The sequence below is a fragment of the Punica granatum genome, chromosome 1 (genome assembly GCF_007655135.1).
Source record: "Punica granatum isolate Tunisia-2019 chromosome 1, ASM765513v2, whole genome shotgun sequence".
Taxonomy (NCBI): domain Eukaryota; kingdom Viridiplantae; phylum Streptophyta; class Magnoliopsida; order Myrtales; family Lythraceae; genus Punica; species Punica granatum.
The window spans coordinates 7,591,864-7,612,243 of NC_045127.1; the positions used below are offsets into that span (position 1 = coordinate 7,591,864).

A 20,380-nucleotide genomic window follows, 5' to 3' on the forward strand; every position below is an offset into this window, starting at 1 on the left:
TCTCATCCCCTTCTTTAGCTTAGCTAGAAATTCCAATTCCATTTTTGGTGATTTTCAAGTAAGTATGTTGAACTAATCTTGTCGCCTTACTTGTCACTTTTGATTAGTAACTTATTAGCTTGATCCCGCCAACTACACTGATGTTTACTTTATCTTTCAGGATTTTGTAAGATATCTGATCACTTTTCAATGTGTCAATTTATATCGGGACATCATAAAAGCTCATTTACCTTGTCCGAGACTCGACTCCGACTCGAGCGAGGAATCCTCTTTTGTAAATGGAATAAAGAAGAACAATTGCAGTTTCAAAATCAAGTTATTCGATAATCATGAATTATTAATTGTCTAATATGAATAATATAAACTCGAAACTCGCTTAATATACTTTGTGGTCCGACAAGTGAATGTCGGAGCCAGCCGTCAAGAATTTGTAAGCAACCCACAAGAAGTGCCAGGGAACCTTTAAACAAACCAGTCTTTTCCCTTTTAAAGCCCGCCATTAAAGAGCTCCGGTGACTGTGAATGCGACAGAGAGTCCCTTTCCCTCCATCCTTTCCTCTCTCTCTCTCTCTCTCTCCCCCTCGTATTTGAGTTGACTATTTAGTCTCCGGCGGTTAGGAGCCATTAATACTCCTCCTCTTCATCTTCTTCTTCTTCTTCTCCCATCTTCCGCCTCCATTCAATATATCGCCGCCACCGCCACCACCACCGCCACCTCTTCCGCTGTCAGCCCAGTCTTTATTTCTTTCCTCAAAATATCCTATCCTCTTTATATGGGAAATCAGTCATATTGCAGCTCCTCTTGATTCTCCTCCTACCTTATGCCCGTGATTGCCTAGACACCCATTCACTGTCTGCATGGTCATCCCTCTGTCCGTGCTGTAATGTTATCGTAAGTTGTCTCCTTGGCTTCCATTTCAGTCAATTCTTTCTGTGGGGGAAATTGGGTAAGCTGTGGCAGAGAGGAAACAGAGCTGCTGCAGCAGAATCAGAGCTCGGCCTTGATTGATTGGAGGTTCTGGGTTAAGGGGACTCAGCGCTGAGGTCTTTGGGGTTGTTGAGATTTCTTTCTCTTGACATACTGCAAATCACTCAAGGCAGGCGAAATCTTTGATTAGTAGAGACGTGCTTGTGTTGCCTTCTTGATATTGTCGACGGGTTGCAGAGAGGATTACTGACTGCGGAGACATTGGCATACCCTTTTCTGTGTTTATGGGGGTTGCCAGAAGACGATGAAATGCCCAAGAAGGTGATGAGATGATGAGCGCGACAGCCATGGAGGGAAGTAGAAGGGGAAGTTTTCTTGCTTGGGGCAGTTCAGCAATCTTGTTCTTGGTATTGTTCTTGATGCAGTGCGCCGCAGCACAGCAGCAGCTCTCGAGCACCGACCGTGCTGCATTGCTCGATCTCCGGTCCTCCCTGGGCCTCCAGGCCCGGGACTGGCCGATAAAGGGCGACCCATGCACGAACTGGACTGGCATAACGTGCAGGGACGGGCGAGTCACTGGAATAAACATCTCAGGCTTCAAGCGGACCCGACTCGGGCGGCGCAGCCCGCAGTTTGCAGTCGATGCCCTTGGCAATTTTACCCATTTGTCTTCATTCAATGCCTCGGGGTTCCTGCTCCCTGGTTCAATACCTGACTGGCTTGGGTCCCGGGTCAGTTCTCTCCACAGCCTGGACCTCCGGTCCTGTTCCATAAGCGGGGCTGTCCCGGGCTCGCTCGGGAGCTTGAGTGGGCTTAAGTTTCTGTATCTATCTGATAATAGTCTCACTGGCAGAATTGATTCTAATTTAGGGGAGTTGAGAGAGTTGTCCGTTCTTAATCTCTCGGGGAATCTATTGACTGGGTTAATACCGGATGAATTTTCGAAGCTGGGCAATCTCACAAGCCTTGATCTTTCCTCGAACTTGATATCAGGCGCAATACCTCCAAGTTTAGGATCAATTTCAGGGCTTCAAGTATTGAATCTTTCAGATAATAGCCTTACCTCTTCGGTCCCGGTTCAGTTGAGTAATTTATCTCGGTTAACTGTTCTTGATCTCAGCACAAATTCAATATCCGGGTCATTGCCGGCGAAATTAAGTGTCTTGACGAGTCTGCAGGAACTGAGGATTGGGAATAATGACTTAGCCGGTCAATTTCCAGAAAATCTACTTTCAGCGTTTGCTCAGTTGAAATTTCTTGATGTGTCGGGAAATAATTTCACGGGTGAGTTCCCAAGAATTAGCTCAAGGTGGGGTGTCAATGCTACAGATAATGCAGTCTTCAACTTCTCGAATAACATGTTCTATGGGACTCTGAACTTGTCATCCCTCGAGTTCTTAGGTTCGGTCGACTTGTCAGGGAATTATTTTCAGGGCAATGTGTCCAACAATGGTATGAGCAACAATGTCAGACTTGAGAAGAACTGCCTTCAGATTGTTCGGAAACAGAGGAGCTTATCGGATTGTCGAGAGTTCTATTCCCAACGAGGGTTGTTTTTTGATGACTTCGGAGTTCCACAGCCAACCGTGCCCCCATTGCCCAACGAACCTGCCTCAAAGAAGAGCAGGAGACCTTGGGTCTACATTTTGATTGGGATAGGTAGTGGGCTCGGTTTTATTATGTTGCTGCTAGTGCTTATTGTATTTCTTCTTAGAAGGTTGAGGAGAGCAAGGTCTGGGCAGAGAGGGAGGAGCCTTGATGTGGGTCCTGTTCCCGAAGGAGATGGCTCAACAGTCCCTAAGGAGCCATTTACCTTATCAGGATTTGGGGATTCCTTCTCATACGATCAAATGGTTCACGCGACTTGCAATTTTAACAAGTCAAATCTCATAAAAAATGGGCACTCTGGAGACCTCTACCTTGGACTCTTAGATGGTCGGGCTCCTGTTGTGATCAAAAGGATAACAGGCGCCGGTGCAGGTCCACATGCGGATAAGAGGGAATCATATGCTGCGGAGCTGGAGTTTTTCAGGAGCGCCTCGCACTCGAGATTGGTTCCGCTACTGGGGCACTGCTTGGAACAGGAGGGGGAGAAGTTTTTGGTCTACAAGTATATGCCCAATGGGGACTTGGCAAGTTCCTTTTACAGAGCCACCGCGTCCGAGGATGAGAGCTTTCAGTCGCTCGATTGGATAACTCGCTTGAAGATTGCAATTGGAGCTGCGGAAGGACTTTCCTACTTGCATCACGAGTGCTCCCCTCCTCTTGTGCATAGGTATGCTTGCTGTCTGCAGTATTTGGCTTTTGTTAGTTATTCAGGATTTACGAAAACAGACAAACCTTTTAGCCTTCTTCAGATTAAAAGGTTGAGAAAGGGACAACTCCTTTTTGGTTCATATAGTTTGTTCTGAATAGTAATTTTTCTTCTTAATATGATCTGTGCCTTATCACGGAAGCTAATAACTTAAGACTTATGTGTTCCTGAATGTAGGGATGTTCAAGCGAGCAGCATCCTTCTTGATGATAAGTTTGAAGTTCGACTCGGGAGCTTGAGTGAGGTTCACGCCCAGGAGGGTGACCAGCACCATAATGCCATCACGAGACTGTTGCGCAAACCTCAGTAAGTCCCATGTTTAGTAGATTGGAGTTCTTTTCTGTCTGTTGTCTCTTTGTGTACTTACAATGAGGTTTTCCTCTGTATTGTGCAGGACATCTGAACAAGGACCTTCTGGTACGTACATCCAACCTTGCTTCTATAGTATTTCTTCTTCGCTCGTCACAAGTTTAATAAAGGGAAAAGGAAAATTTGGAAAGAAACTCCTAATTCGAGAGGGTTCTCCCTAATTTCGGTTTGTGTTTTGTTCCATGAAAGCAGGGCCGTCAACAGCTACTTGCACCTACGATGTGTTCTGCTTTGGGAAGGTTCTGCTCGAGCTTGTGACTGGAAAGATTGGAATCGGTCAATCAGATGATGCCGCATTGAGGGAGTGGCTTGAGCAAACCCTTCCATTTATCAGCGCATACGATAAGGAGCTTGTGACGAAGATCATAGACCCTTCCCTGATTGTGGACGAGGACCTGCTGGAAGAAGTCTGGGCAATGGCGATCGTGGCCCGGTCATGCCTTAACCCGAAGCCTGTGAAACGACCACCAATGAAATACATCCTCAGAGCGCTTGAGAACCCTCTGAAAGTCGTGAGGGAAGAAAACTATCCCGGGTCGTCCTCAAGGCTAAGGAATAATTCCTCGAGGCGGTCGTGGAGCGCCGCAATTTTCGGGAGTTGGCGGCACAGTTTATCAGAGAGCGCTCCCATGCCAGGTTATTTAAATAATGGCTCGAGACAGTCGGGTAGAATGGGGTCTCAGAGTAGCGGAGGGAATGACTTCTCGTCCTCCAACAAGAGGTCATCAAATGAGATATTTCCCGAGCCAATCACAGTCACGGACGTGGAAAGAGCAGATGGGCATTGAGAATATTTGGTGAGGGGAAATGTGTCCGAGCAGGAAGCTCGATTGTAGACGAGGTGATAGTCCACGGATTACCCACCCGAGATTGTGTGAAGAGGTTAGTAAGGATACTACTGTAAAGAAGAGATAGGTAGGAGTAGAACCTGCAATTCAGGCATTCCCCCCATTTTCGTGAAGGTTTTGCTGTCACGAGAGAGCATGTTGTTGTCCTCATAGATGATCCCCACATTAAAATCTCTCAATTGTGAATGATTGGAGTGTAATTCTTTCTCCTTTCTGGTGCTATATAATATCATTCATAGTTCAGTTTAGAGAAGTCCGGAAATAGCAATTTCGTATTTTCTGATTCTAGATCGAACTTCAGTTGCGATCTCATCGACCCATTGCTTTCTGTTTTCCAGTAATTATTTGAAAGTAGTTCAATCTTTTAGGAAGCAGATCGAGGGAGTACCTTGTAATTGCATCTATTAGACTTTCATAAGGCATGAAACAATGTACAATTTACAATGTAGCTTTTTCCATATAGTTCCGAAAAGACCGCTGAGGATTACAAGAACGAAACCCTATATAACCCCTTTTTACCCCGAATCCCGATTCCTATCTCTAGAGAAAACAGAAAACTGTGAAAATCAGCACAAGGCTCAGAAGTTCTTCGCGGACATTGAACGTCACACAAGTGGCCATCTGAGGGCAGTAAGCAGTATTCACAGAGGAAGAATGTGGAATTCATGAGGCATATAGTCTTCGCTCGGTCTGTAGTATTTGTCAGGTGAGTAAAGGCTTAGGTTTGAAACTTGGCTCGTGTAGAGGCACGCAAATCTCTCAACCTGCATAACAGATTTGAGATCTAGTTATTCTCTGGAAAATGAAAAGGGTCATGTTCAAAGAACATAAATCAGCAGAGTGTTATGTGCTCGGTGGAGGAATTGAGAAGAAATCCGACCTGATGTGCAAATCGGGAGTTCTGATAACCTGTCTTCATGAGTTGACCCCAGACCTTGTGAAACTGCAATTTCCGCAACAAAGTATGCTTGTTTTGAGTAAAGTCGACCCAGTTTTCCAATGTTTGCATATTCGAAAATGGAGAAAAGGAAAAGCCGGAACAGCATCTCCCCTTTTCAAACCAAATCAAGGAGAAGGTTGGGCTATGAGACGAGTCCTACCTTATGGTGGCACCCTCTCTGAGCCTGCTGATGAGTGAGGCGCACTTGATCCCTTTTAACCTGCAAAATAGGGAGGAAATCGTCTGAAAAGGTACGCGAGGGGGACATAGATTGTTGAACATTAAGATCAGCAGGAATCCTGATCTAACCTCCAGTTCTTTGACAGCTGAGGAAATCTTCTGCTTCTCTTCTTGTTCAATATTGTCAAACCTGAAAAAAATGCAACAGAATATTTCAATTTAAAAAAAAAAAAAAAAGTCTTTGCGAACCCTTCATCCGTTAAACCTAGGGACATTAAAGTCCAGAAATCCCCTACTAACAAGGACACAGCTCAAGCTGATTCTCACTTGAGAGACCACTTCAGATGGTGAATCTCGTCTTCAATATGATCACGCTCATCCCTTAACAATCTGAGTTGCTAAACAAAACCCAAAAAAAAAACACAACATTAGTCAGTGGAAACCATTGATAATAAATTGGTGCTCTGATCTTATCCATCAATTGCTGGGAGATTAGGAACCTTGCGGCTGTCCCTCAGTTCCCATAGGAGTTCGACTTCCCTCGCGAGCTCAGGTACAACAAGCATTGTACGCCAACCTGTTCAATGGGGCATGAAACAGTATCAACGAAACAGTTACAGAAACAGAATATTTTATCTTTCCCCTTTAACATATAAGAACACAAATTAAACAGAATCAATACTTCAAAATAGTAATTTTTTGAATAAAAACATTCAGATTGATGATACGACCAGTGACATAGAAAGTAATGGCAAAAGTAGAGAAAAAAAGTTGGGGGCAATGAGAGAGAGGCATACCAAGGACCTTTTTGCTTCGCAATATGTCCCCATAGATGTGATCCCCAACATAGAGAACCTATTAAAGGGAAAACCCATGCACTAATCATTAAAAATGGAATAATCCTATCCATAAATGAACTATGGGATGTGCGAAGCGATAAGTAGGAGCAGCCAGAGTGTGGAGAAAACTCTGGCACCAAATTCGACATAATATTTTTCCATTTAGATAACTCCGGCAAGTGAAGATGAAGATAAAATGCCTTTTGACTTCATAATTCATTCAAATTTAATGGTAAATGTACTTTACTTATAATCAAGGCAGATGAAAATGATTCACCTGTGAGCTTGACTCAACTGACAGCAGCTTATGCAGATGACCAACATTGCCTCCCTAAAAATATCACTTAACCGTTCAGATATATAATATTACCATTCATTTCCTCAGCAAAAGATGCTTTGAAGAAATACCTGGAAGACACTGCAACTTTTGTCCAAACTCTTCAATGATAACCTCGGGGAAGTGTCTCCCACCTTGAAATGACACAGGTAAAAACCTTTCAGACCAAACACACAAAATTATCATGTTTGATATAGACAACGCCATAAAACAATTAAAAGAACGCAAAATTTTTAAAACAAACCTGAGCCATTGGAGTGCCATTGTCAGTATTAAGCAGCATCCCACTCTCGGGTTCAACCTCAAAAAGATTGGCACGATTTTCATCGTGGAAGAATCCAGGCTTTGCACTGCATATGTGGTTTTTGTGTAATTAGTTTTTTCTTTTTCATTTTCCTTTCTCCCTTTTTAAATAAAAAACATAAACTTGTGTTAAGCACATTCACACATTGGGTCAAAAATCCATCTATTGTATAATCTCCAAAACTTCACACATCTCACATGCAACTAGATTTAATTTCAGTGGATTTTGGATGTCTGTAGATTTACCTGCCAGTGATGACAACATCAAAGTACTGAAGCCAATCAAATTTGCAAGCACCATCACCCAAAGTATAAGGACGACAGAGAAAATTCATCACAACATTTGTATAGTCCCATAAACTGCGAAGAAAAGGTAAAAAGATCTTTGACTGAGTCAGCCATAGGTCAATATAAATAATTGAGTTGAGAGATGAGATACAAAGTTACAATGAGAAATGAACAGAAGCTTGGTTACAATGTAAAAATTCAGTCAATAGAAAAGAAATTCAATCCCATCAAAGCTTTCCTTTCAAATTAGGCGGTCAAGATAGTCATAATTGTATAAAACTAGAAGCATAAACTGTCAGTGAAGGATAGAACTGGACAATACCTATTTGTCACCAAGAATGTTGAACGGCCAGAATCTCTAAACATTTTGAGCATTGGGACCAGCGTGGCATCCTCATTGATATACCTTGCAAATAAAAAGGCATAAAATTAAATAAGTTACAAAAATTTCACACCGGCTTGTCAAATCAATGTGAATATAATGTGTAAAAAAAAATCTCAGAAATGGATTATGGCATTTCACTTGAAACATAAACTGTTTCTCATGCATTATCCATTTAAAATTCACAGTTAGAAGAATATCTTGCGACAATAACTAATGCTAGAAGATAAATCCACTACAAATCCATAAATTCTCAACTAATCAGAAACATCAGCTACCTTTCTGGATTTACAGCAACCATTCGCTTTAATGTCCCATCACGATGGCACAAATCAACTGCCGCTCGAACATCTTTATACATATGCGCGTAACTGGAGATGTGCAATGGTTGCAAAAATGATAAGTTCAGGGAACATACATAACAATCAATAACAAAATGTTAACATGCCAACAAGCAGAATGATATAATTTAGTAACTTTCAGCATTAATCATTGTGGAATCAGCCCAGACAACATTAAAAACTGGGATGAAAAGGATCAGGTCCCTGTAGTCTAACTGCTCAATCCCACTACAGTACACCAAGATTGAGGTACTACGTAATAAGAAAAGAAGAATGACCACTATGGGCATTATTGTCTCTAACACCTCTGAGTTTAAGCAAATTTTAAACCTATTATGTAAGAGAGAATTATCGTACGGGGCAAAATAACAAGGAGTCTGGTTATGGAACATGTGGCACATGCTAGAATACTGTTGTGTGCATGTAAAACATGGTCAAAGCAGTAGAGTCGGGCATATTCTTACTCAACACTGTCTGGAATCTTTCCAGGATTGTTGTCCTTAAAGTCAACAAGTTGGGCAAAAAGATAGGCTTCAGCAAGTGAAAAGAGGGTATCAATGAGAGCATAGTCTGGCTCATCAAAAGAATCTCGTATTAGAGTACTTCCATAAGTCCCAACTTTCTCTTCCTTAGATAATTCCCTGAATCCATGGTAAGCTACTTTCACATACTTATGCCTATCCATCTGCAATTAAAATTAAGAACGCAGTGATGACGAGTCTTAAATTTTCAAAGTATATATCAAAAACAAAAAACAAATTAAAGAAATAAGTATAACCACCTTCAAGATGTTGCCTCTCTTTTTGTCAAGAACCAATCCTCTAACCATGTACGTCCAATCAAAAGACCATTCCAGCAACTGCAGTTTCATTACTTAAACAGTGAAATTCTCTTCAAGCCGGGTAAGAAAGTGAATCCAATACGTAGACACAGAAGCTATATTAATTATGAAAATTTCTAACTAGAAGTTAGAAGAACAAGTGTACATAAGATGTTACACAGACCTCATGGGGATATCCCAAATCATGAACCAGCTTCCCTATCGTGCCTTCATATGCAAGAGATTCAAACGTTTCAGGTTTGTACTGAGCTAAAGTGTAATCCATGTCAAATCCAACAGCAACGATGTTCCTCATATTCAGTGATCTGTTGCAAAAGATCTGCTTTCCAATATCAATCCTCTGCCCTCCTTCAGGAGATGACCATATGAACGCCTTTTGACCGCCACTTTTACAATCCTTACGCGGTTGGTCAGAAACCTTTTGACCATCGACGGTTGCAAGATTCTTCTCCATTGAGTAACTTGTACACAGATGCTTAGTTCCTGATTGATCTCAATAAGAGGGACGACAATAAGCCACTAACATCGACACGGACAATATCGACCGAAACATGTGAGCAAAATGCATCAAAATCAAGCAGTTCAAGTAAAATCAAACAAATGAACAATTCTGCTCACAAGCCACATCACCATAAACTGGTTCCTTGGACATAAATGTATCGATGGCAGTGCTAGTCACATTCGACGATGATCGTTGAGGAATAGAAGCGACATGGAGAGACCCGATAACTTAAGGGGTACTGTACCACATTTTTCAAGAACAATCTTGGATTCTTGTTTATATGCCTGCTCCTACTACAAGAACCTTCAAAGTGTTCGACAAGATTCACCTACAACTTCTCCAAAGGTGAAAGAGACAAAAGGGGAAACCGTTCGCTCCCGGCGAAAGCTGCTATACATTCACATAAGCTTCAACGCTCCACCTTACCCCCACGTCTTCTAGCGGAGTACAGAGTCGAACTTGAGCTAAGCACATACATACATACATACATGCAAGCTCAATCACGGCAAAAGGAGCAGTGGAGATGGCAGAGAGCAAGAATGCATACCCGAAGGGTGAGTTGGCGCCGAGAGGACCCGGAAACTGACCCAGACACGGGAAGCAAAGAGGCGGTGATGGTAAGGGGAGTCGAGAGGAGAGAAGAGAGAGAAGCAGAGCGAGAGTGGCTTCTTCGGAATCCGCATCGTCATGGGATTTATATGGGCATCCTCCTCTCCTCCTCGGGACTGGGGGAATGCAAGGAGCGGAGAGGTCAGTAGAGCTGAGCGTGATGCTGAAGATGGGAGTGAGTGAGGAATAGGAATCGGATGCCAAGTGGGCAGAAGGAATTGGCGGGGAAATGCGATCCCGCACAGCACTGACTGGAAGGGTGATTCCGGAACCCGGCGGAATGGGGATTATTCCCTTCCCGGCGTCAGTGAGGAGTAGGGAATCCGATTCCGGATGCAAGATTCGATCTCGGTTGGTTGGTTTGGTTTGTTTAAACTAAATTCAGTTTGGGAAGGAATAGGAACCGAAACGTTTCCGTTTGATGGGGGAATGGAGAGAGTGGGGCAGAAGTGGGAGGGAGGGAGGGAAAGTAGTGATGACTTCTTGGTTAGAGCAGACAGGACGCAGACACGTGGCGTCATTTTGGGAGCTTGTCCTTTCAGTTTTCATGGTGACGATTGATGATCGACCGGATGGGATCGGAGTTTGTGGTGCGTGAAGAAGGGGGGTGGATTGGGCTGTGAGCCTGTTTTTCTAGTGAGCTTCCGGCCAAACTATATGGGTCACATCCATGCGTTTCAGGGTCGCATGTCTTGCCATCGACGTGGGACTCCACGTGATGAGGATGACCGAGCGGAGTGGTCTCAAGCATTGGGGATATGGATATACCGACTTGACCGGTAGGCACTTTTTGTGACGAGGCTCTGCAATATGGTTAAGGCTGTTAGGGATAGAGGATTTGCTTAATAGGAGACTAATAGCCTCAATCAAGATCATCCAAATGCTACATGATGGACTATCTACCTGGATCACAAGATCGAGGACAATGAATTATAAATAACTTTGCAATTGATAAGGTAGACTATAATCATATTGGATTGGATCTCGGACCTTAATTGAATATGAAAGTACAATGGAACATGTTAGGATTCACGATCATGAAAGGGAGTCTAATAGGGCCCCACAAACTCGTGACCATCACCCAAAGCTTCGCAAACCCCTTACAATAGGTAGTGGCTCGACAGCCCTTCCCACCACAAGGAAAGGGCTCATTTCAATGATTGGTTAGGAGCTCCCAACATCTAGGGGCTCGAGGAACCCCTCAACCCTTGATCTCAGGAGCTCGATAACACTTCCCTTTAAGGAAGGAGCTCAACGAGCCCCTACCAACAATTAGGAGCTAGACGAGCCCCTTCCAATGGCTAGGGGGCTTGATAAGCCCCTCGGCCTTGAGAGGCTCGAATAGCACTTTTGATGGCCAAGGGATAGATAAGTCCCCCAACACGGGGAACATTGGGCAGACCTCAACCTAAACTTCAAGAAAGACTTTACTTGGGAACTTAGCTGGAAATGATGCCACTAGACCTAGCCTTTAGATAGGTTTAGGAAAATTTAGGCTACGTCTATTCTAGAAAAATTATTTTACAGAAAAGTAAATTTTTCATTTTTCTATATTCGGTATCACATAAGGCTTTGTTTGGTTTTGAATTTTTTTTACTCTACTTCACTTATCTTCAATTCAATAATACAATTATTAATTTTTTATTTTTTTTTCAATTTTTTTAACAATTCAATTCAATTTTTAATACTAAATTCTACAAACTATTCATTACTTTTTCCATAATTCAACAACACAATCATTACTTTTTCTCAACTATTTATTATTTTTTTCCACTTTTTCTCATAATCTAACAACACAATCATTACTTTTTTATTTTATCCATCAATCTTATTATTACAACCCAATTAAATATATATATATATATATATACATAGTTTGAATGGAGTTGAGTTAACATTTCCAAACAATCCCGTTCAAGTGTTTAGTACTTTTAGTGTTTGTGACGAATTATACCAAATACGATATATTTAAACTAAAATACTAAAAAGTAAAAGCAGTAAACACTTATACTAATCACGAGTACTAAAAATACTAGACACTTAAACTGAAATATTAGATACTCGAATTGAAAGTATTAATATGTATTACCATGACTTCAAGTCATGCTAGAAAATTTTTTAAGCATGATAAAAATAACTTCATCTCATTTTTTAAACCGGTTTAGTTGAAATATTAGTATAATTTTCATATGGAGGTAAAAACTACACTTCCTTCCTCTTGATGAAAAATACTTTAAATTCTACCATACCTATGTCTGTCTAGACTTTGATTTCACGACCACAAATTAATCTGGGTTCTCATGCTTCTAGTGACTGAGGCCATTACCTTAGGCATCGGATCTATCGCATTACACTAACTCCTTCCAGGATCAAGGATCGATTTAAGCAAGTCACCTATATGGCTATATCGGGTATAAGTATTATCGAGTCGCCTATATCGGGTATAAGTATTATCGAGTCACCTGTATTGGGTACCTGCATTTTCCCCATGTTTCATATTATAGCACTATTCTGAAACTAGAGACGCACTTCAACCATGTGCCGTGTTACAAACGAGAGATGTCGAGTTCCTCCGGGGAAAAATCTCTTCGCCAATGAAATCATGCCAGGTCGGACCGATTGACACGTGGATGCTTCCTGCTCCTCAGAGCATCTTCTTCCCGATTCGCCTCTCCCTCTCCAACCACGAAGCTGAGCATTGACGCAATGGCGCCATTTCTGCAGCGCTTCATCTCCGCTTCGGCCTCGCCCTCTGGTCCACCCCCATTCCCTCCGAAACCTCCATTCCCGAGCAACTCTCTCTCCGTGAAGCCTCAGAGCGACGACGATCAGCAGCAGCTCCGGTGCAACATTCTCCGCAGAGACTTCGCCGCTCTCGCACTCCTCGCTCTTGCGCCAGCACGCTCCCTCGCCCGCCCATCTCCAGCCGCCGCCTTCTCCATTGGCATCTGTACGCATTTCCCTTTCGCAATCGGCGGTTTTCTTCCGGTGAATTTTTCCGTTGTTCCAACTTCTTGAACTTTAGCTGGGATATGATGAAAATACGTAGCTCCACGGCAAATGTATACTGCGGAATACTTTGGTACAGTTAACAGCAGCTTTACTGTGCTTTGATTTGCTACTGAAGGCTCAATTTCTACGCAGCAGGACCGAAGGAGTGGCTAAAAGAGCAGAAGAAGAAGTCATCCAAGTTCCTCTTGGCTCCAATAGATGCTTCCCGAGAGAGCCTTCGGTCGGCATATGCTATTCTGAGTAAATTTCCGTGAACAATCTCGTGTTTTTTGGCTCGTTATTCAATTGAATATGACCGGTGATTGGATGCTTGGTGATCTGCAGTTAGGGATTCTGACTACACGAATAAGGATTTGGAGGAGGTCCTGAGGCTGTCCAAGTCTGCTGCTAGGGATTGTGTTCCACAGGATAGGAATTCATTCGTGAACTTTCAAGCCAATACCGGAGTTGAGGTTTAGTTAATTCCTTATCTCCACTAGTTTAGTATGTGTAATTAATCGTCATTACGACGACCACTGGAAAAAGTTCCTGATTTAGTAGCGGGTCGATATTTTCAGCATCTACTGAAGGATTAAGGAAGCGAGAGAGTGTAGGCTATTGGTCGTGATCGCAGTTAATGTTGTGTTGATGGTCTTTAGCGCAGGTTTGCACATTCAAGTTGATTGTGAAGAATGCAGCCTCTTTGCTTGCCGACAAGGATCCTGTAAAGCTGGAAGCTGAAGCCATATTAGACAACCTCATTAGGTGGATTATGCCTTCATTCAAGTGATAATAGAAAATAGCATGTGGCATGTGGATCCTGTCTCTGAGCCTCTTTATTCCTCTCTGGAAAACTTGACGCTGCAAATGATTTTGATTTGATTTTTGGTTTGCCTAGGAATTTATGAATTTAAAATCCGCTGGAGTCAAGAAATAAGTGATCTGAAAAAATTGAAACCTTGTTCGAGTCTCTTTCCCTTGCAACCTAGAACTCAATTTGTTAAATGAGTTTTGCTTGTGGAAAGCCAATAGTTGAACTTTTTTCCTTATTTCTTATTCACATCCTCTTGTTGCAGGTCCTTCTCCTCTCTGAATGGCCTGGCAAATGAAATGGATCTTCAACCCACATCAAATAGGTATGTATTATTCTTCAGCAATAGCAAAAGCTTTTGGTGCTATTTATAGCTTTTGCCTTTTCGAGGATATGTTGAAGATCTTTCTTTTTTTTAAATGGACTTCTGCATTTCATCTATATCCTAACCCTCAGTTGAATAGTTGTTACTCCTTGAAGACACTAAGCTGCCAAACTGGTATCTCCATTATTTCGATGTAAAGTTCTCATGTCATATATAACAGGTTCATTGAGAAAATCAAAATGCAGCACTCTTCCTTTTGTCACTATGGCTATTTCCAGGTGTTTAATAAAGTTTCTGATCTTGATCTTTGCAGTAGACAGAGGGCAGTTGATGCTCTGAAGGACACCATATCTTCCTTGGACAAATTTGAGCAGGCCATCAAGGATTGCCTCGAAGTTTAGTCCTCTAGATAGATATGAAGTCCAGACTCCCGAGAACAATTTGCAAGTTTATGTATTGCCAACTTGCAACATTTTTACCTGTTGCAAATTATCAGGTGGTAATCGTAACTTCCCCCCTGAGTTGGAAAATATCTATTTCATTGAACTGCACATGCGCGCAGCTCAGAAGGAATGATCATTAGGCGTGGAAATTGGGAAGGAAGGAGACTATTTCCATGTTGCATCAGATTTCATCATTAATCTGGAAACAATTTTGTCTGAAATTTCTATAACTACAGATACTGACCCCGTAACTAAGAATAATCGTCAATGCACCTTATTCTTGAACAAGATATTGTCTAATCAATTGTTAAAACTCCATGGACGTTAAGCGCGTGAACTGCATATAATATAGCACTCTGTTTTACGAGGAAAAGCTTTTCAAATGACAAATTTAATACAAGCGTAAAGCTTTCTTAAGTAAAACTTTCAGTATGGACAAATTCTTGGAACAAAGTGCTTGGAAAATGCAGTACCAGGTACTTTAACTAAATGCAGTGTTATCGCCATGCCTTTTGTTCTTCCAACTTAATGTAATAATACCTTTTGAGAAAAATGGTTCTAAAATCAGCTGCGATATACCTTTTAGTTTTGTGGGGTTTCTGGTATTCTTTCTTGATCTAATAATTTCATGACATATGGAATAATTGCAACTTACGAACGAGCTTGTGGATCCATAGTTTCATGGATAAACCAACATTAACATGAATGGTCCAAAACTGTGATATTCAATATAGCAACATATTCCCGAGAGGTTAATGTTGGTGAAAGTCTTATATGTTTCCTGTCCATTATCTGTCACTTTTGAACATATTTTCAAATTGTGATGAATTAAGTGAATTGTCTGATGAGTAGTTCAGGCTCTCAGCTCTCTCTATCTCTCTCTCTCGGCAATAATTTTCTGTACTTGCATGGCTTAGATTGCCTGCTTGATATAGTAAGTTAAGTTCTTCTGTGTTAATTATGTTATATTTTCCACTAGTTTTTGCATTCCCTATTAAAAGTATATATATATAAATATAAATACAAAAAGAGAATATATATTGTTTCTCTATACCTAAGCTATATTTGGAAGTTCAATGCCTATAGTAAATGATCATTATGAAAGGACTTGAATGGGAGAACCCGAAGCCTGCACCAGGTACAGTCGGCGACAAGGTGTCCCATCTTCCGGGTGGATTTGCAATGATCTAGGCAGACTCCGGAGCTTGTTGAACAGGTTAAGAGGATCATCATTCATCAGCCCAAAGTTAGCATCCGGGTCTCCTATTTGGGAGAGCTTTACATCGGAGAACCCAAGAGAAGGCAAGAGACGGTCAGGCCAGTCGCTGTAGAACTGGAAGGTGGAGTTGGATAGTGTGGTTGATGGCTTGTTCATGAAATCCGCCAAAAGAACCGTCTTAGTATAGGTACACTTGTCTGCTATGATCTTCAGCACTTCCATAGCATGTGACGGGGGAAGGTAGTAGAGAATTCCTTCCAGAACCCACACTGTGCTCCTCTCAGAATTATATCCTGATTGTTTGAGCTTTTCGAGCCAGTCCTCTTCTCTGATGTCTGCTGCTAACCTCGTCAGAGATTTCGCCTTCACCTGTGAATGCTTGTCTTTTTCTGCCGCGTCTATTAGGGCAGCCTTCACTTGCAAGACATCGTCAAAATCCACCTCGAAGATGTGACTGTCTTTTAAGAAGCTTAAGCGGTATGCCCTTGTATCCATTCCTGAGAACAGAGGTCGCGTTTCAGAAAATCAAAATCGGAATTTATTGGAACTGACGAATGTTGCTTTATCATAGATTAGCACACATAAGAGTGCAAGCTTGTGTTAATGTGATGGAATGTACGTCTAATCATTTTCAGTGCACTATGTTTCGAGTATTCAGTCTTCTCTTAACGAGTTTTGCTTTCTTGTCCCAGAAATAGGAGTGTTTGTCATGCCCGTAACTGGTAACTGGGTTTCTGGTTATGATAATGCACACTTCATCCTTACCTTGTACTATGGTTTGCGAAAATCAAAATTTTTACTATAGAAGTATTGCTTTTCTTTTGCTGAGATTCTGATCCATTTTATCATTACATGTGAGCTTTGGCAACTTATACCACAATCAGGGAGTTGGAAATCACGCTTGAATCAGTCGTACGGAGAACCAATATGTCACTTTCTTATGTTTTACGTCGGTTCTGCTGCTCTGGTATATCAGCTTCAGTTTAATGCTGTTCGAAAGTTTAGTAAGCAAAATGGGAGAATTACCAACCTGCACCCAGCAGAACAACCTGCGCCTCTCCATCCTCAAAGGAGCTGACTGCGGCCTCGATCTTCGAATCAAACCACAGCGTCCTCACCGCAAGGATCACACCCGAGACTTCACGGGCATTGTTGATCTGATCATTCTTCATCTTCTCGTGGAGTCTCCTCAGGTACGTCTCCCCCGCTAAAATATCTGCCAATGGGTCATTCACGGCGTGCTTCCACAGGGCTCTCCCAGCGGCAGTTTGGCATGCTGACTGCCTGAGGGGGTCCCACTGACTCTCGATCTTCGAATGCAGTTCTCTGATGGCACCAGTCAGCAAACGCTCGGGGAGCTTCATGTCGGGCCAGGGGGGGTGCTCCAGTGGCCCGTTCTCGTGTTCTGACATGGTCGCGTTATCCGGGGATGGTTCGAAGAGCAGTGGAAAGGGAAGTTGGAGGCAATGCATGAACGAATTTATACAAGTAGTAGGAAAGAGGGAAGTAAAAGTGAAGGTTTTAGGAGTGTCTTGGGGATAAGGAAAGAGAGCCACACACAAAACCAACGTCCGAGAAAGAAAGCTGAATCGTATCCTCCTTCTCTGCCCAGTTTTGATGATGAAAAGGGAAGGTAATGGGAGAGTCCACGAGAGCCACCATCTTTTCCATGTCTGTTGTTTCCCTCTCTTCGTCTCCCCTCTCGTCCCTTTCTTGAACAAGTAAAGTAACAACCCCCGGGTCCCGCCTCCCAAGGGTACCATGAAAAATTAGTCGGATGGATGCCTGCGAGCGGACAATCCGTATCCATTGGAACAGATTGTCAGGCGAGTCTCGAACGTCAGAATATCGAGGGCCGATAGTATTTAACACGACGTGGATGCGATACGGAGTTAAACGAGTTTGAGTTAAGGCTAAATGCGTTTCATATTTAAATAGGTCAAATCCGTTTAGACACGATAAATAAACGTGTTTAAACGGGTTCAACCCTTGTAATCCGTTTAAACACGGTTAGACCTGTTTATATTATGTGTTATCGTGTCAATAAATTTATTTCGCATATTGTATCAATTTATAGAAGAAATACACTAAAACATTTAAATTTATTTATATAAATCACTCGTTTATGGTGCTTTTAACTTGTAATTAAAGTTAATAGCATCATATCATGTATGTATAATATGTACCTAAAGGTAATAGTGTCATATCGTGTATGTAAAATATATATACACATTTAGACACACTTAGTTAAACGGATTAGACGTGTCGTATCCGTGTCAATCCGTAATTAAATGTGAACACTTTGAGTTTTTTGACATAAACTCGTGTAGACACAATCTGTTTAAATACAATACGATACGACACATATTACCACCCTCAATATCGTTGTCCGAGGTAAAACTCCTTACGGCTTTTTACCAATTTGCTTACCTCCCGGGAATTTCCACTCGGTTACACGCAGTTTGATCTCTTCTTTTCTCCTCTTCGATCGGAATCACTTCCTATCCGCATATCTTGTCAAGTGGTGGAACCGAACCACCCCCACTTGCCACAAGAGATAGCAGCCCCAAGGCCACATACTTGCACTGGACGCTAGTTCGGAGTATCCGCTCTTTTTTTCGTTCGCTGCAATGGAGCTGAAAATGCTTTTTGCGGCAACAAAGTTGGCCTTCTGAGTTGTGGTTGGCTTCTTTTGTGTATGTATGAGAAAGCGAGATGATGGGTCCTTTATATAGTATTTTTCCGTCTTAGTAATAATAAATAAGTGAATAAATACAATTTGGGCCGATCCGGAATACTGGAATCAATAAGTTGGAGGCTCAAACCCAGAGAGTGGATTAAATGGGCAGAAAATGATGTCCGATGTTTGGGATGGGTGAGTCGCGGCCACATGAGGAGTCAGATGGGGAGCATTAAACCTTATCCGACCCTTCTCACGTTTGGTTGGTTGCGTCTCTTTAGTTAAGCCTTCACTTATTTATTTGCCCCACCCGCTGCCGGCCTATGTCGGGCCCCTCCTTATTGGCCATTCAATTAGTTGGCTTGCCTAATTTATCGGGTGACAGTTCGTAACTACTTAACAGTTTAGAAATGCATACTACACGTTAAGAGTGCGTTTGGATTTTGAGTTGAGTTGAGTTTTTATTTTAATTTGTTTGTAATGATTGTATTATTAAATTATGAGAAAAAGTAATATATAGTTAAGAGAAAGTAATGATTAAGAAATAATTGTGTTGTTGAATTGTGAAAAAGTAATGAATGATTGAGAGAATTTAATATTAAAAATTGAATTGAATGTTTAAAAAATTTTAAAAATAAAAAATAATAATGATAGTATTGTTGAATTGAAAATAAGTAGAATTGAGTTAAAACTTTTTTAAAAAACAAACACACCCTATAAGTTTTTACTATGTGGATTATCGGGTCAAGTAGGTGCCATATCACCCCAGTCTATTGTCATTTTTCTTCTTGAACAGGTAATGCGAGAGAAACGGTCGGAGTCGGAATCATGAAGGATCTTCATATCCTCCTTCGAGTCCGACCACTATAGGAGACCTGCATGAAGAAGAACTGAGAGCCCCTCTGACGCTTAAGTTAGAGAGAGAGAGAGAGAGTTTATCTTGGAAATTTTGTTATATAGGCAAAGAATAACGATGACGTATGTGGAAATCGATTGAGCCTTAACGATGGGCCCAAGTCCTCATGGGCTTTAAATAACTGAATGGGCCGTAATTTATCTACATATTATTTGCTCCCAGATTTCCGAGCGCATTGTGCCGGCACGAAAACAACCATCTGTGGTCGAAGTTAAGATTTGGCACTTACCCTTTAGTGTATTATGCCGATGTTTCTAGCATAACGTATGTATCTCTTGAGCCCTTAGTCAATAAATGCCTGAGGTGAGGTTATTCAAGCTTGTCGTGGGTCTTGGTGTCAGGTGAGGATTGCTCGAGCCCATAAGTAGGGGAACCCAAGCTCGTGAGGACGGAGTGAGAGGGCAAGGATTTCGCGATCCCGTTGTCCTTCATCGATGTTCGAGGTGAGGAAACTCGAGCTTGCGGGGACGGAGTGAGGAGGGCGAAGATGCTCGAGCCCATAGACGAAATCGATGTCTGAGGCAAAGTCATTCGAGTCTGAGGGACGAAGCTGGAGGGTGAGGTCACTAGATTGGTAAGCGGCGTCGTCATTTGAGGCGAGTTTCGTTCGTCGAGACTGTGGGAACATAGTAAAAAGGCAAGAATATTCGAGCCCCTCGTCGTCCGAGGCGAGGTCACTTGAACCTGCGGGATAAAGTGAGAAGGCGAGGATACTCGAGCCCATAAGCAGTATCATCGTTCGAGGCGAGGTCGCTCATTGAGCCCATGGGGATGAGGTGAAAGGGCGAGGTTACGCGAGCACGTTATCTTCGGTTGACATCCATAGGCGAGGTTACATAAGCCTATGGGGACAAAGTGAAAAAGCGGGATTACTCAAGCCCGTTGCCTTTAGTCGGCGTCTATAGGCGAGAATACTAGAGCCTGTAGGGACGAAGTAAAAGGCTAGGTTACTCGAGCCTGTTATCTTCGATCGA

The 20,380-nt window shown here is 42.2% G+C and overlaps 4 protein-coding genes across 5 annotated transcripts; 2 read left to right on the forward strand and 2 right to left on the reverse strand.

Moving 5' to 3' along the window:
- The first annotated feature begins 506 nt into the window (after positions 1-506).
- Positions 507-4,712, forward strand: LOC116200526 (probable LRR receptor-like serine/threonine-protein kinase At2g16250). 2 transcript variants are annotated; one of them, XM_031531375.1, is made up of 4 exons: positions 507-3,203; positions 3,420-3,548; positions 3,637-3,659; positions 3,801-4,712. In XM_031531375.1, the coding sequence occupies exons 1-4, from the start codon at positions 1,258-1,260 to the stop codon at positions 4,397-4,399; spliced, it is 2,697 nt and encodes an 898-aa protein (XP_031387235.1). In that variant the 5' UTR covers positions 507-1,257; the 3' UTR covers positions 4,400-4,712. The 2 variants fall into 2 exon arrangements, with proteins under 2 accessions (XP_031387235.1, XP_031387238.1); XM_031531378.1 differs by having other exon boundaries at positions 509-3,203; positions 3,804-4,712.
- A 132-nt stretch (positions 4,713-4,844) lies between these two features.
- On the reverse strand, positions 4,845-10,464 carry LOC116200541 (5'-nucleotidase domain-containing protein 4). The gene is made up of 17 exons (XM_031531384.1): positions 9,960-10,464; positions 9,074-9,393; positions 8,851-8,928; positions 8,534-8,754; positions 8,007-8,099; positions 7,669-7,752; positions 7,305-7,418; positions 7,000-7,105; positions 6,827-6,889; positions 6,696-6,749; positions 6,377-6,434; positions 6,080-6,156; positions 5,907-5,977; positions 5,709-5,769; positions 5,560-5,619; positions 5,340-5,402; positions 4,845-5,223 (listed from the first exon to the last, which is right to left on the reverse strand). Exons 1-17 carry the CDS (start codon positions 10,099-10,101, stop codon positions 5,101-5,103), a joined length of 1,788 nt encoding a protein of 595 aa, XP_031387244.1. The 5' UTR covers positions 10,102-10,464; the 3' UTR covers positions 4,845-5,100.
- A 2,119-nt stretch (positions 10,465-12,583) lies between these two features.
- Positions 12,584-14,812, forward strand: LOC116200560. The gene is made up of 6 exons (XM_031531398.1): positions 12,584-12,971; positions 13,166-13,273; positions 13,358-13,485; positions 13,677-13,777; positions 14,089-14,148; positions 14,462-14,812. The coding sequence occupies exons 1-6, from the start codon at positions 12,728-12,730 to the stop codon at positions 14,547-14,549; spliced, it is 729 nt and encodes a 242-aa protein (XP_031387258.1). The 5' UTR covers positions 12,584-12,727; the 3' UTR covers positions 14,550-14,812.
- A 758-nt stretch (positions 14,813-15,570) lies between these two features.
- On the reverse strand, positions 15,571-17,678 carry LOC116200552. Its single transcript, XM_031531391.1, has 2 exons — positions 16,841-17,678; positions 15,571-16,307 (listed from the first exon to the last, which is right to left on the reverse strand). Exons 1-2 carry the CDS (start codon positions 17,571-17,573, stop codon positions 15,688-15,690), a joined length of 1,353 nt encoding a protein of 450 aa, XP_031387251.1. The 5' UTR covers positions 17,574-17,678; the 3' UTR covers positions 15,571-15,687.
- Positions 17,679-20,380: the final 2,702 nt, after the last annotated feature.

What these genes read in the sequence shown, in the direction of transcription:
- LOC116200541 (XM_031531384.1), bottom strand. Translation starts at nt 10,101, where the DNA reads ATGACGATGCGGATTCCGAAGAAGCCACTCTCGCTCTGCTTCTCTCTC. An exon ending in AAGATTCCAGACAGTGTTGA is followed by an intron (nt 8,100 to 8,533) that starts GTAAGAATATGC and finishes GCACATCTCCAG; the next exon opens with TTACGCGCATATGTATAAAG. An exon ending in GTTGCTGTAAATCCAGAAAG is followed by an intron (nt 7,753 to 8,006) that starts GTAGCTGATGTT and finishes TTTATTTGCAAG; the next exon opens with GTATATCAATGAGGATGCCA.
- LOC116200560 (XM_031531398.1), top strand. Translation starts at nt 12,728, where the DNA reads ATGGCGCCATTTCTGCAGCGCTTCATCTCCGCTTCGGCCTCGCCCTCT. An exon ending in GTCGGCATATGCTATTCTGA is followed by an intron (nt 13,274 to 13,357) that starts GTAAATTTCCGT and finishes GGTGATCTGCAG; the next exon opens with TTAGGGATTCTGACTACACG. An exon ending in CTTCAACCCACATCAAATAG is followed by an intron (nt 14,149 to 14,461) that starts GTATGTATTATT and finishes TGATCTTTGCAG; the next exon opens with TAGACAGAGGGCAGTTGATG.
- LOC116200552 (XM_031531391.1), bottom strand. Translation starts at nt 17,573, where the DNA reads ATGGTACCCTTGGGAGGCGGGACCCGGGGGTTGTTACTTTACTTGTTC. An exon ending in GGTTGTTCTGCTGGGTGCAG is followed by an intron (nt 16,308 to 16,840) that starts GTTGGTAATTCT and finishes CTCTGTTCTCAG; the next exon opens with GAATGGATACAAGGGCATAC.
- LOC116200526 (XM_031531375.1), top strand. Translation starts at nt 1,258, where the DNA reads ATGATGAGCGCGACAGCCATGGAGGGAAGTAGAAGGGGAAGTTTTCTT. An exon ending in TCCCCTCCTCTTGTGCATAG is followed by an intron (nt 3,204 to 3,419) that starts GTATGCTTGCTG and finishes TCCTGAATGTAG; the next exon opens with GGATGTTCAAGCGAGCAGCA. An exon ending in AGACTGTTGCGCAAACCTCA is followed by an intron (nt 3,549 to 3,636) that starts GTAAGTCCCATG and finishes TGTATTGTGCAG; the next exon opens with GACATCTGAACAAGGACCTT.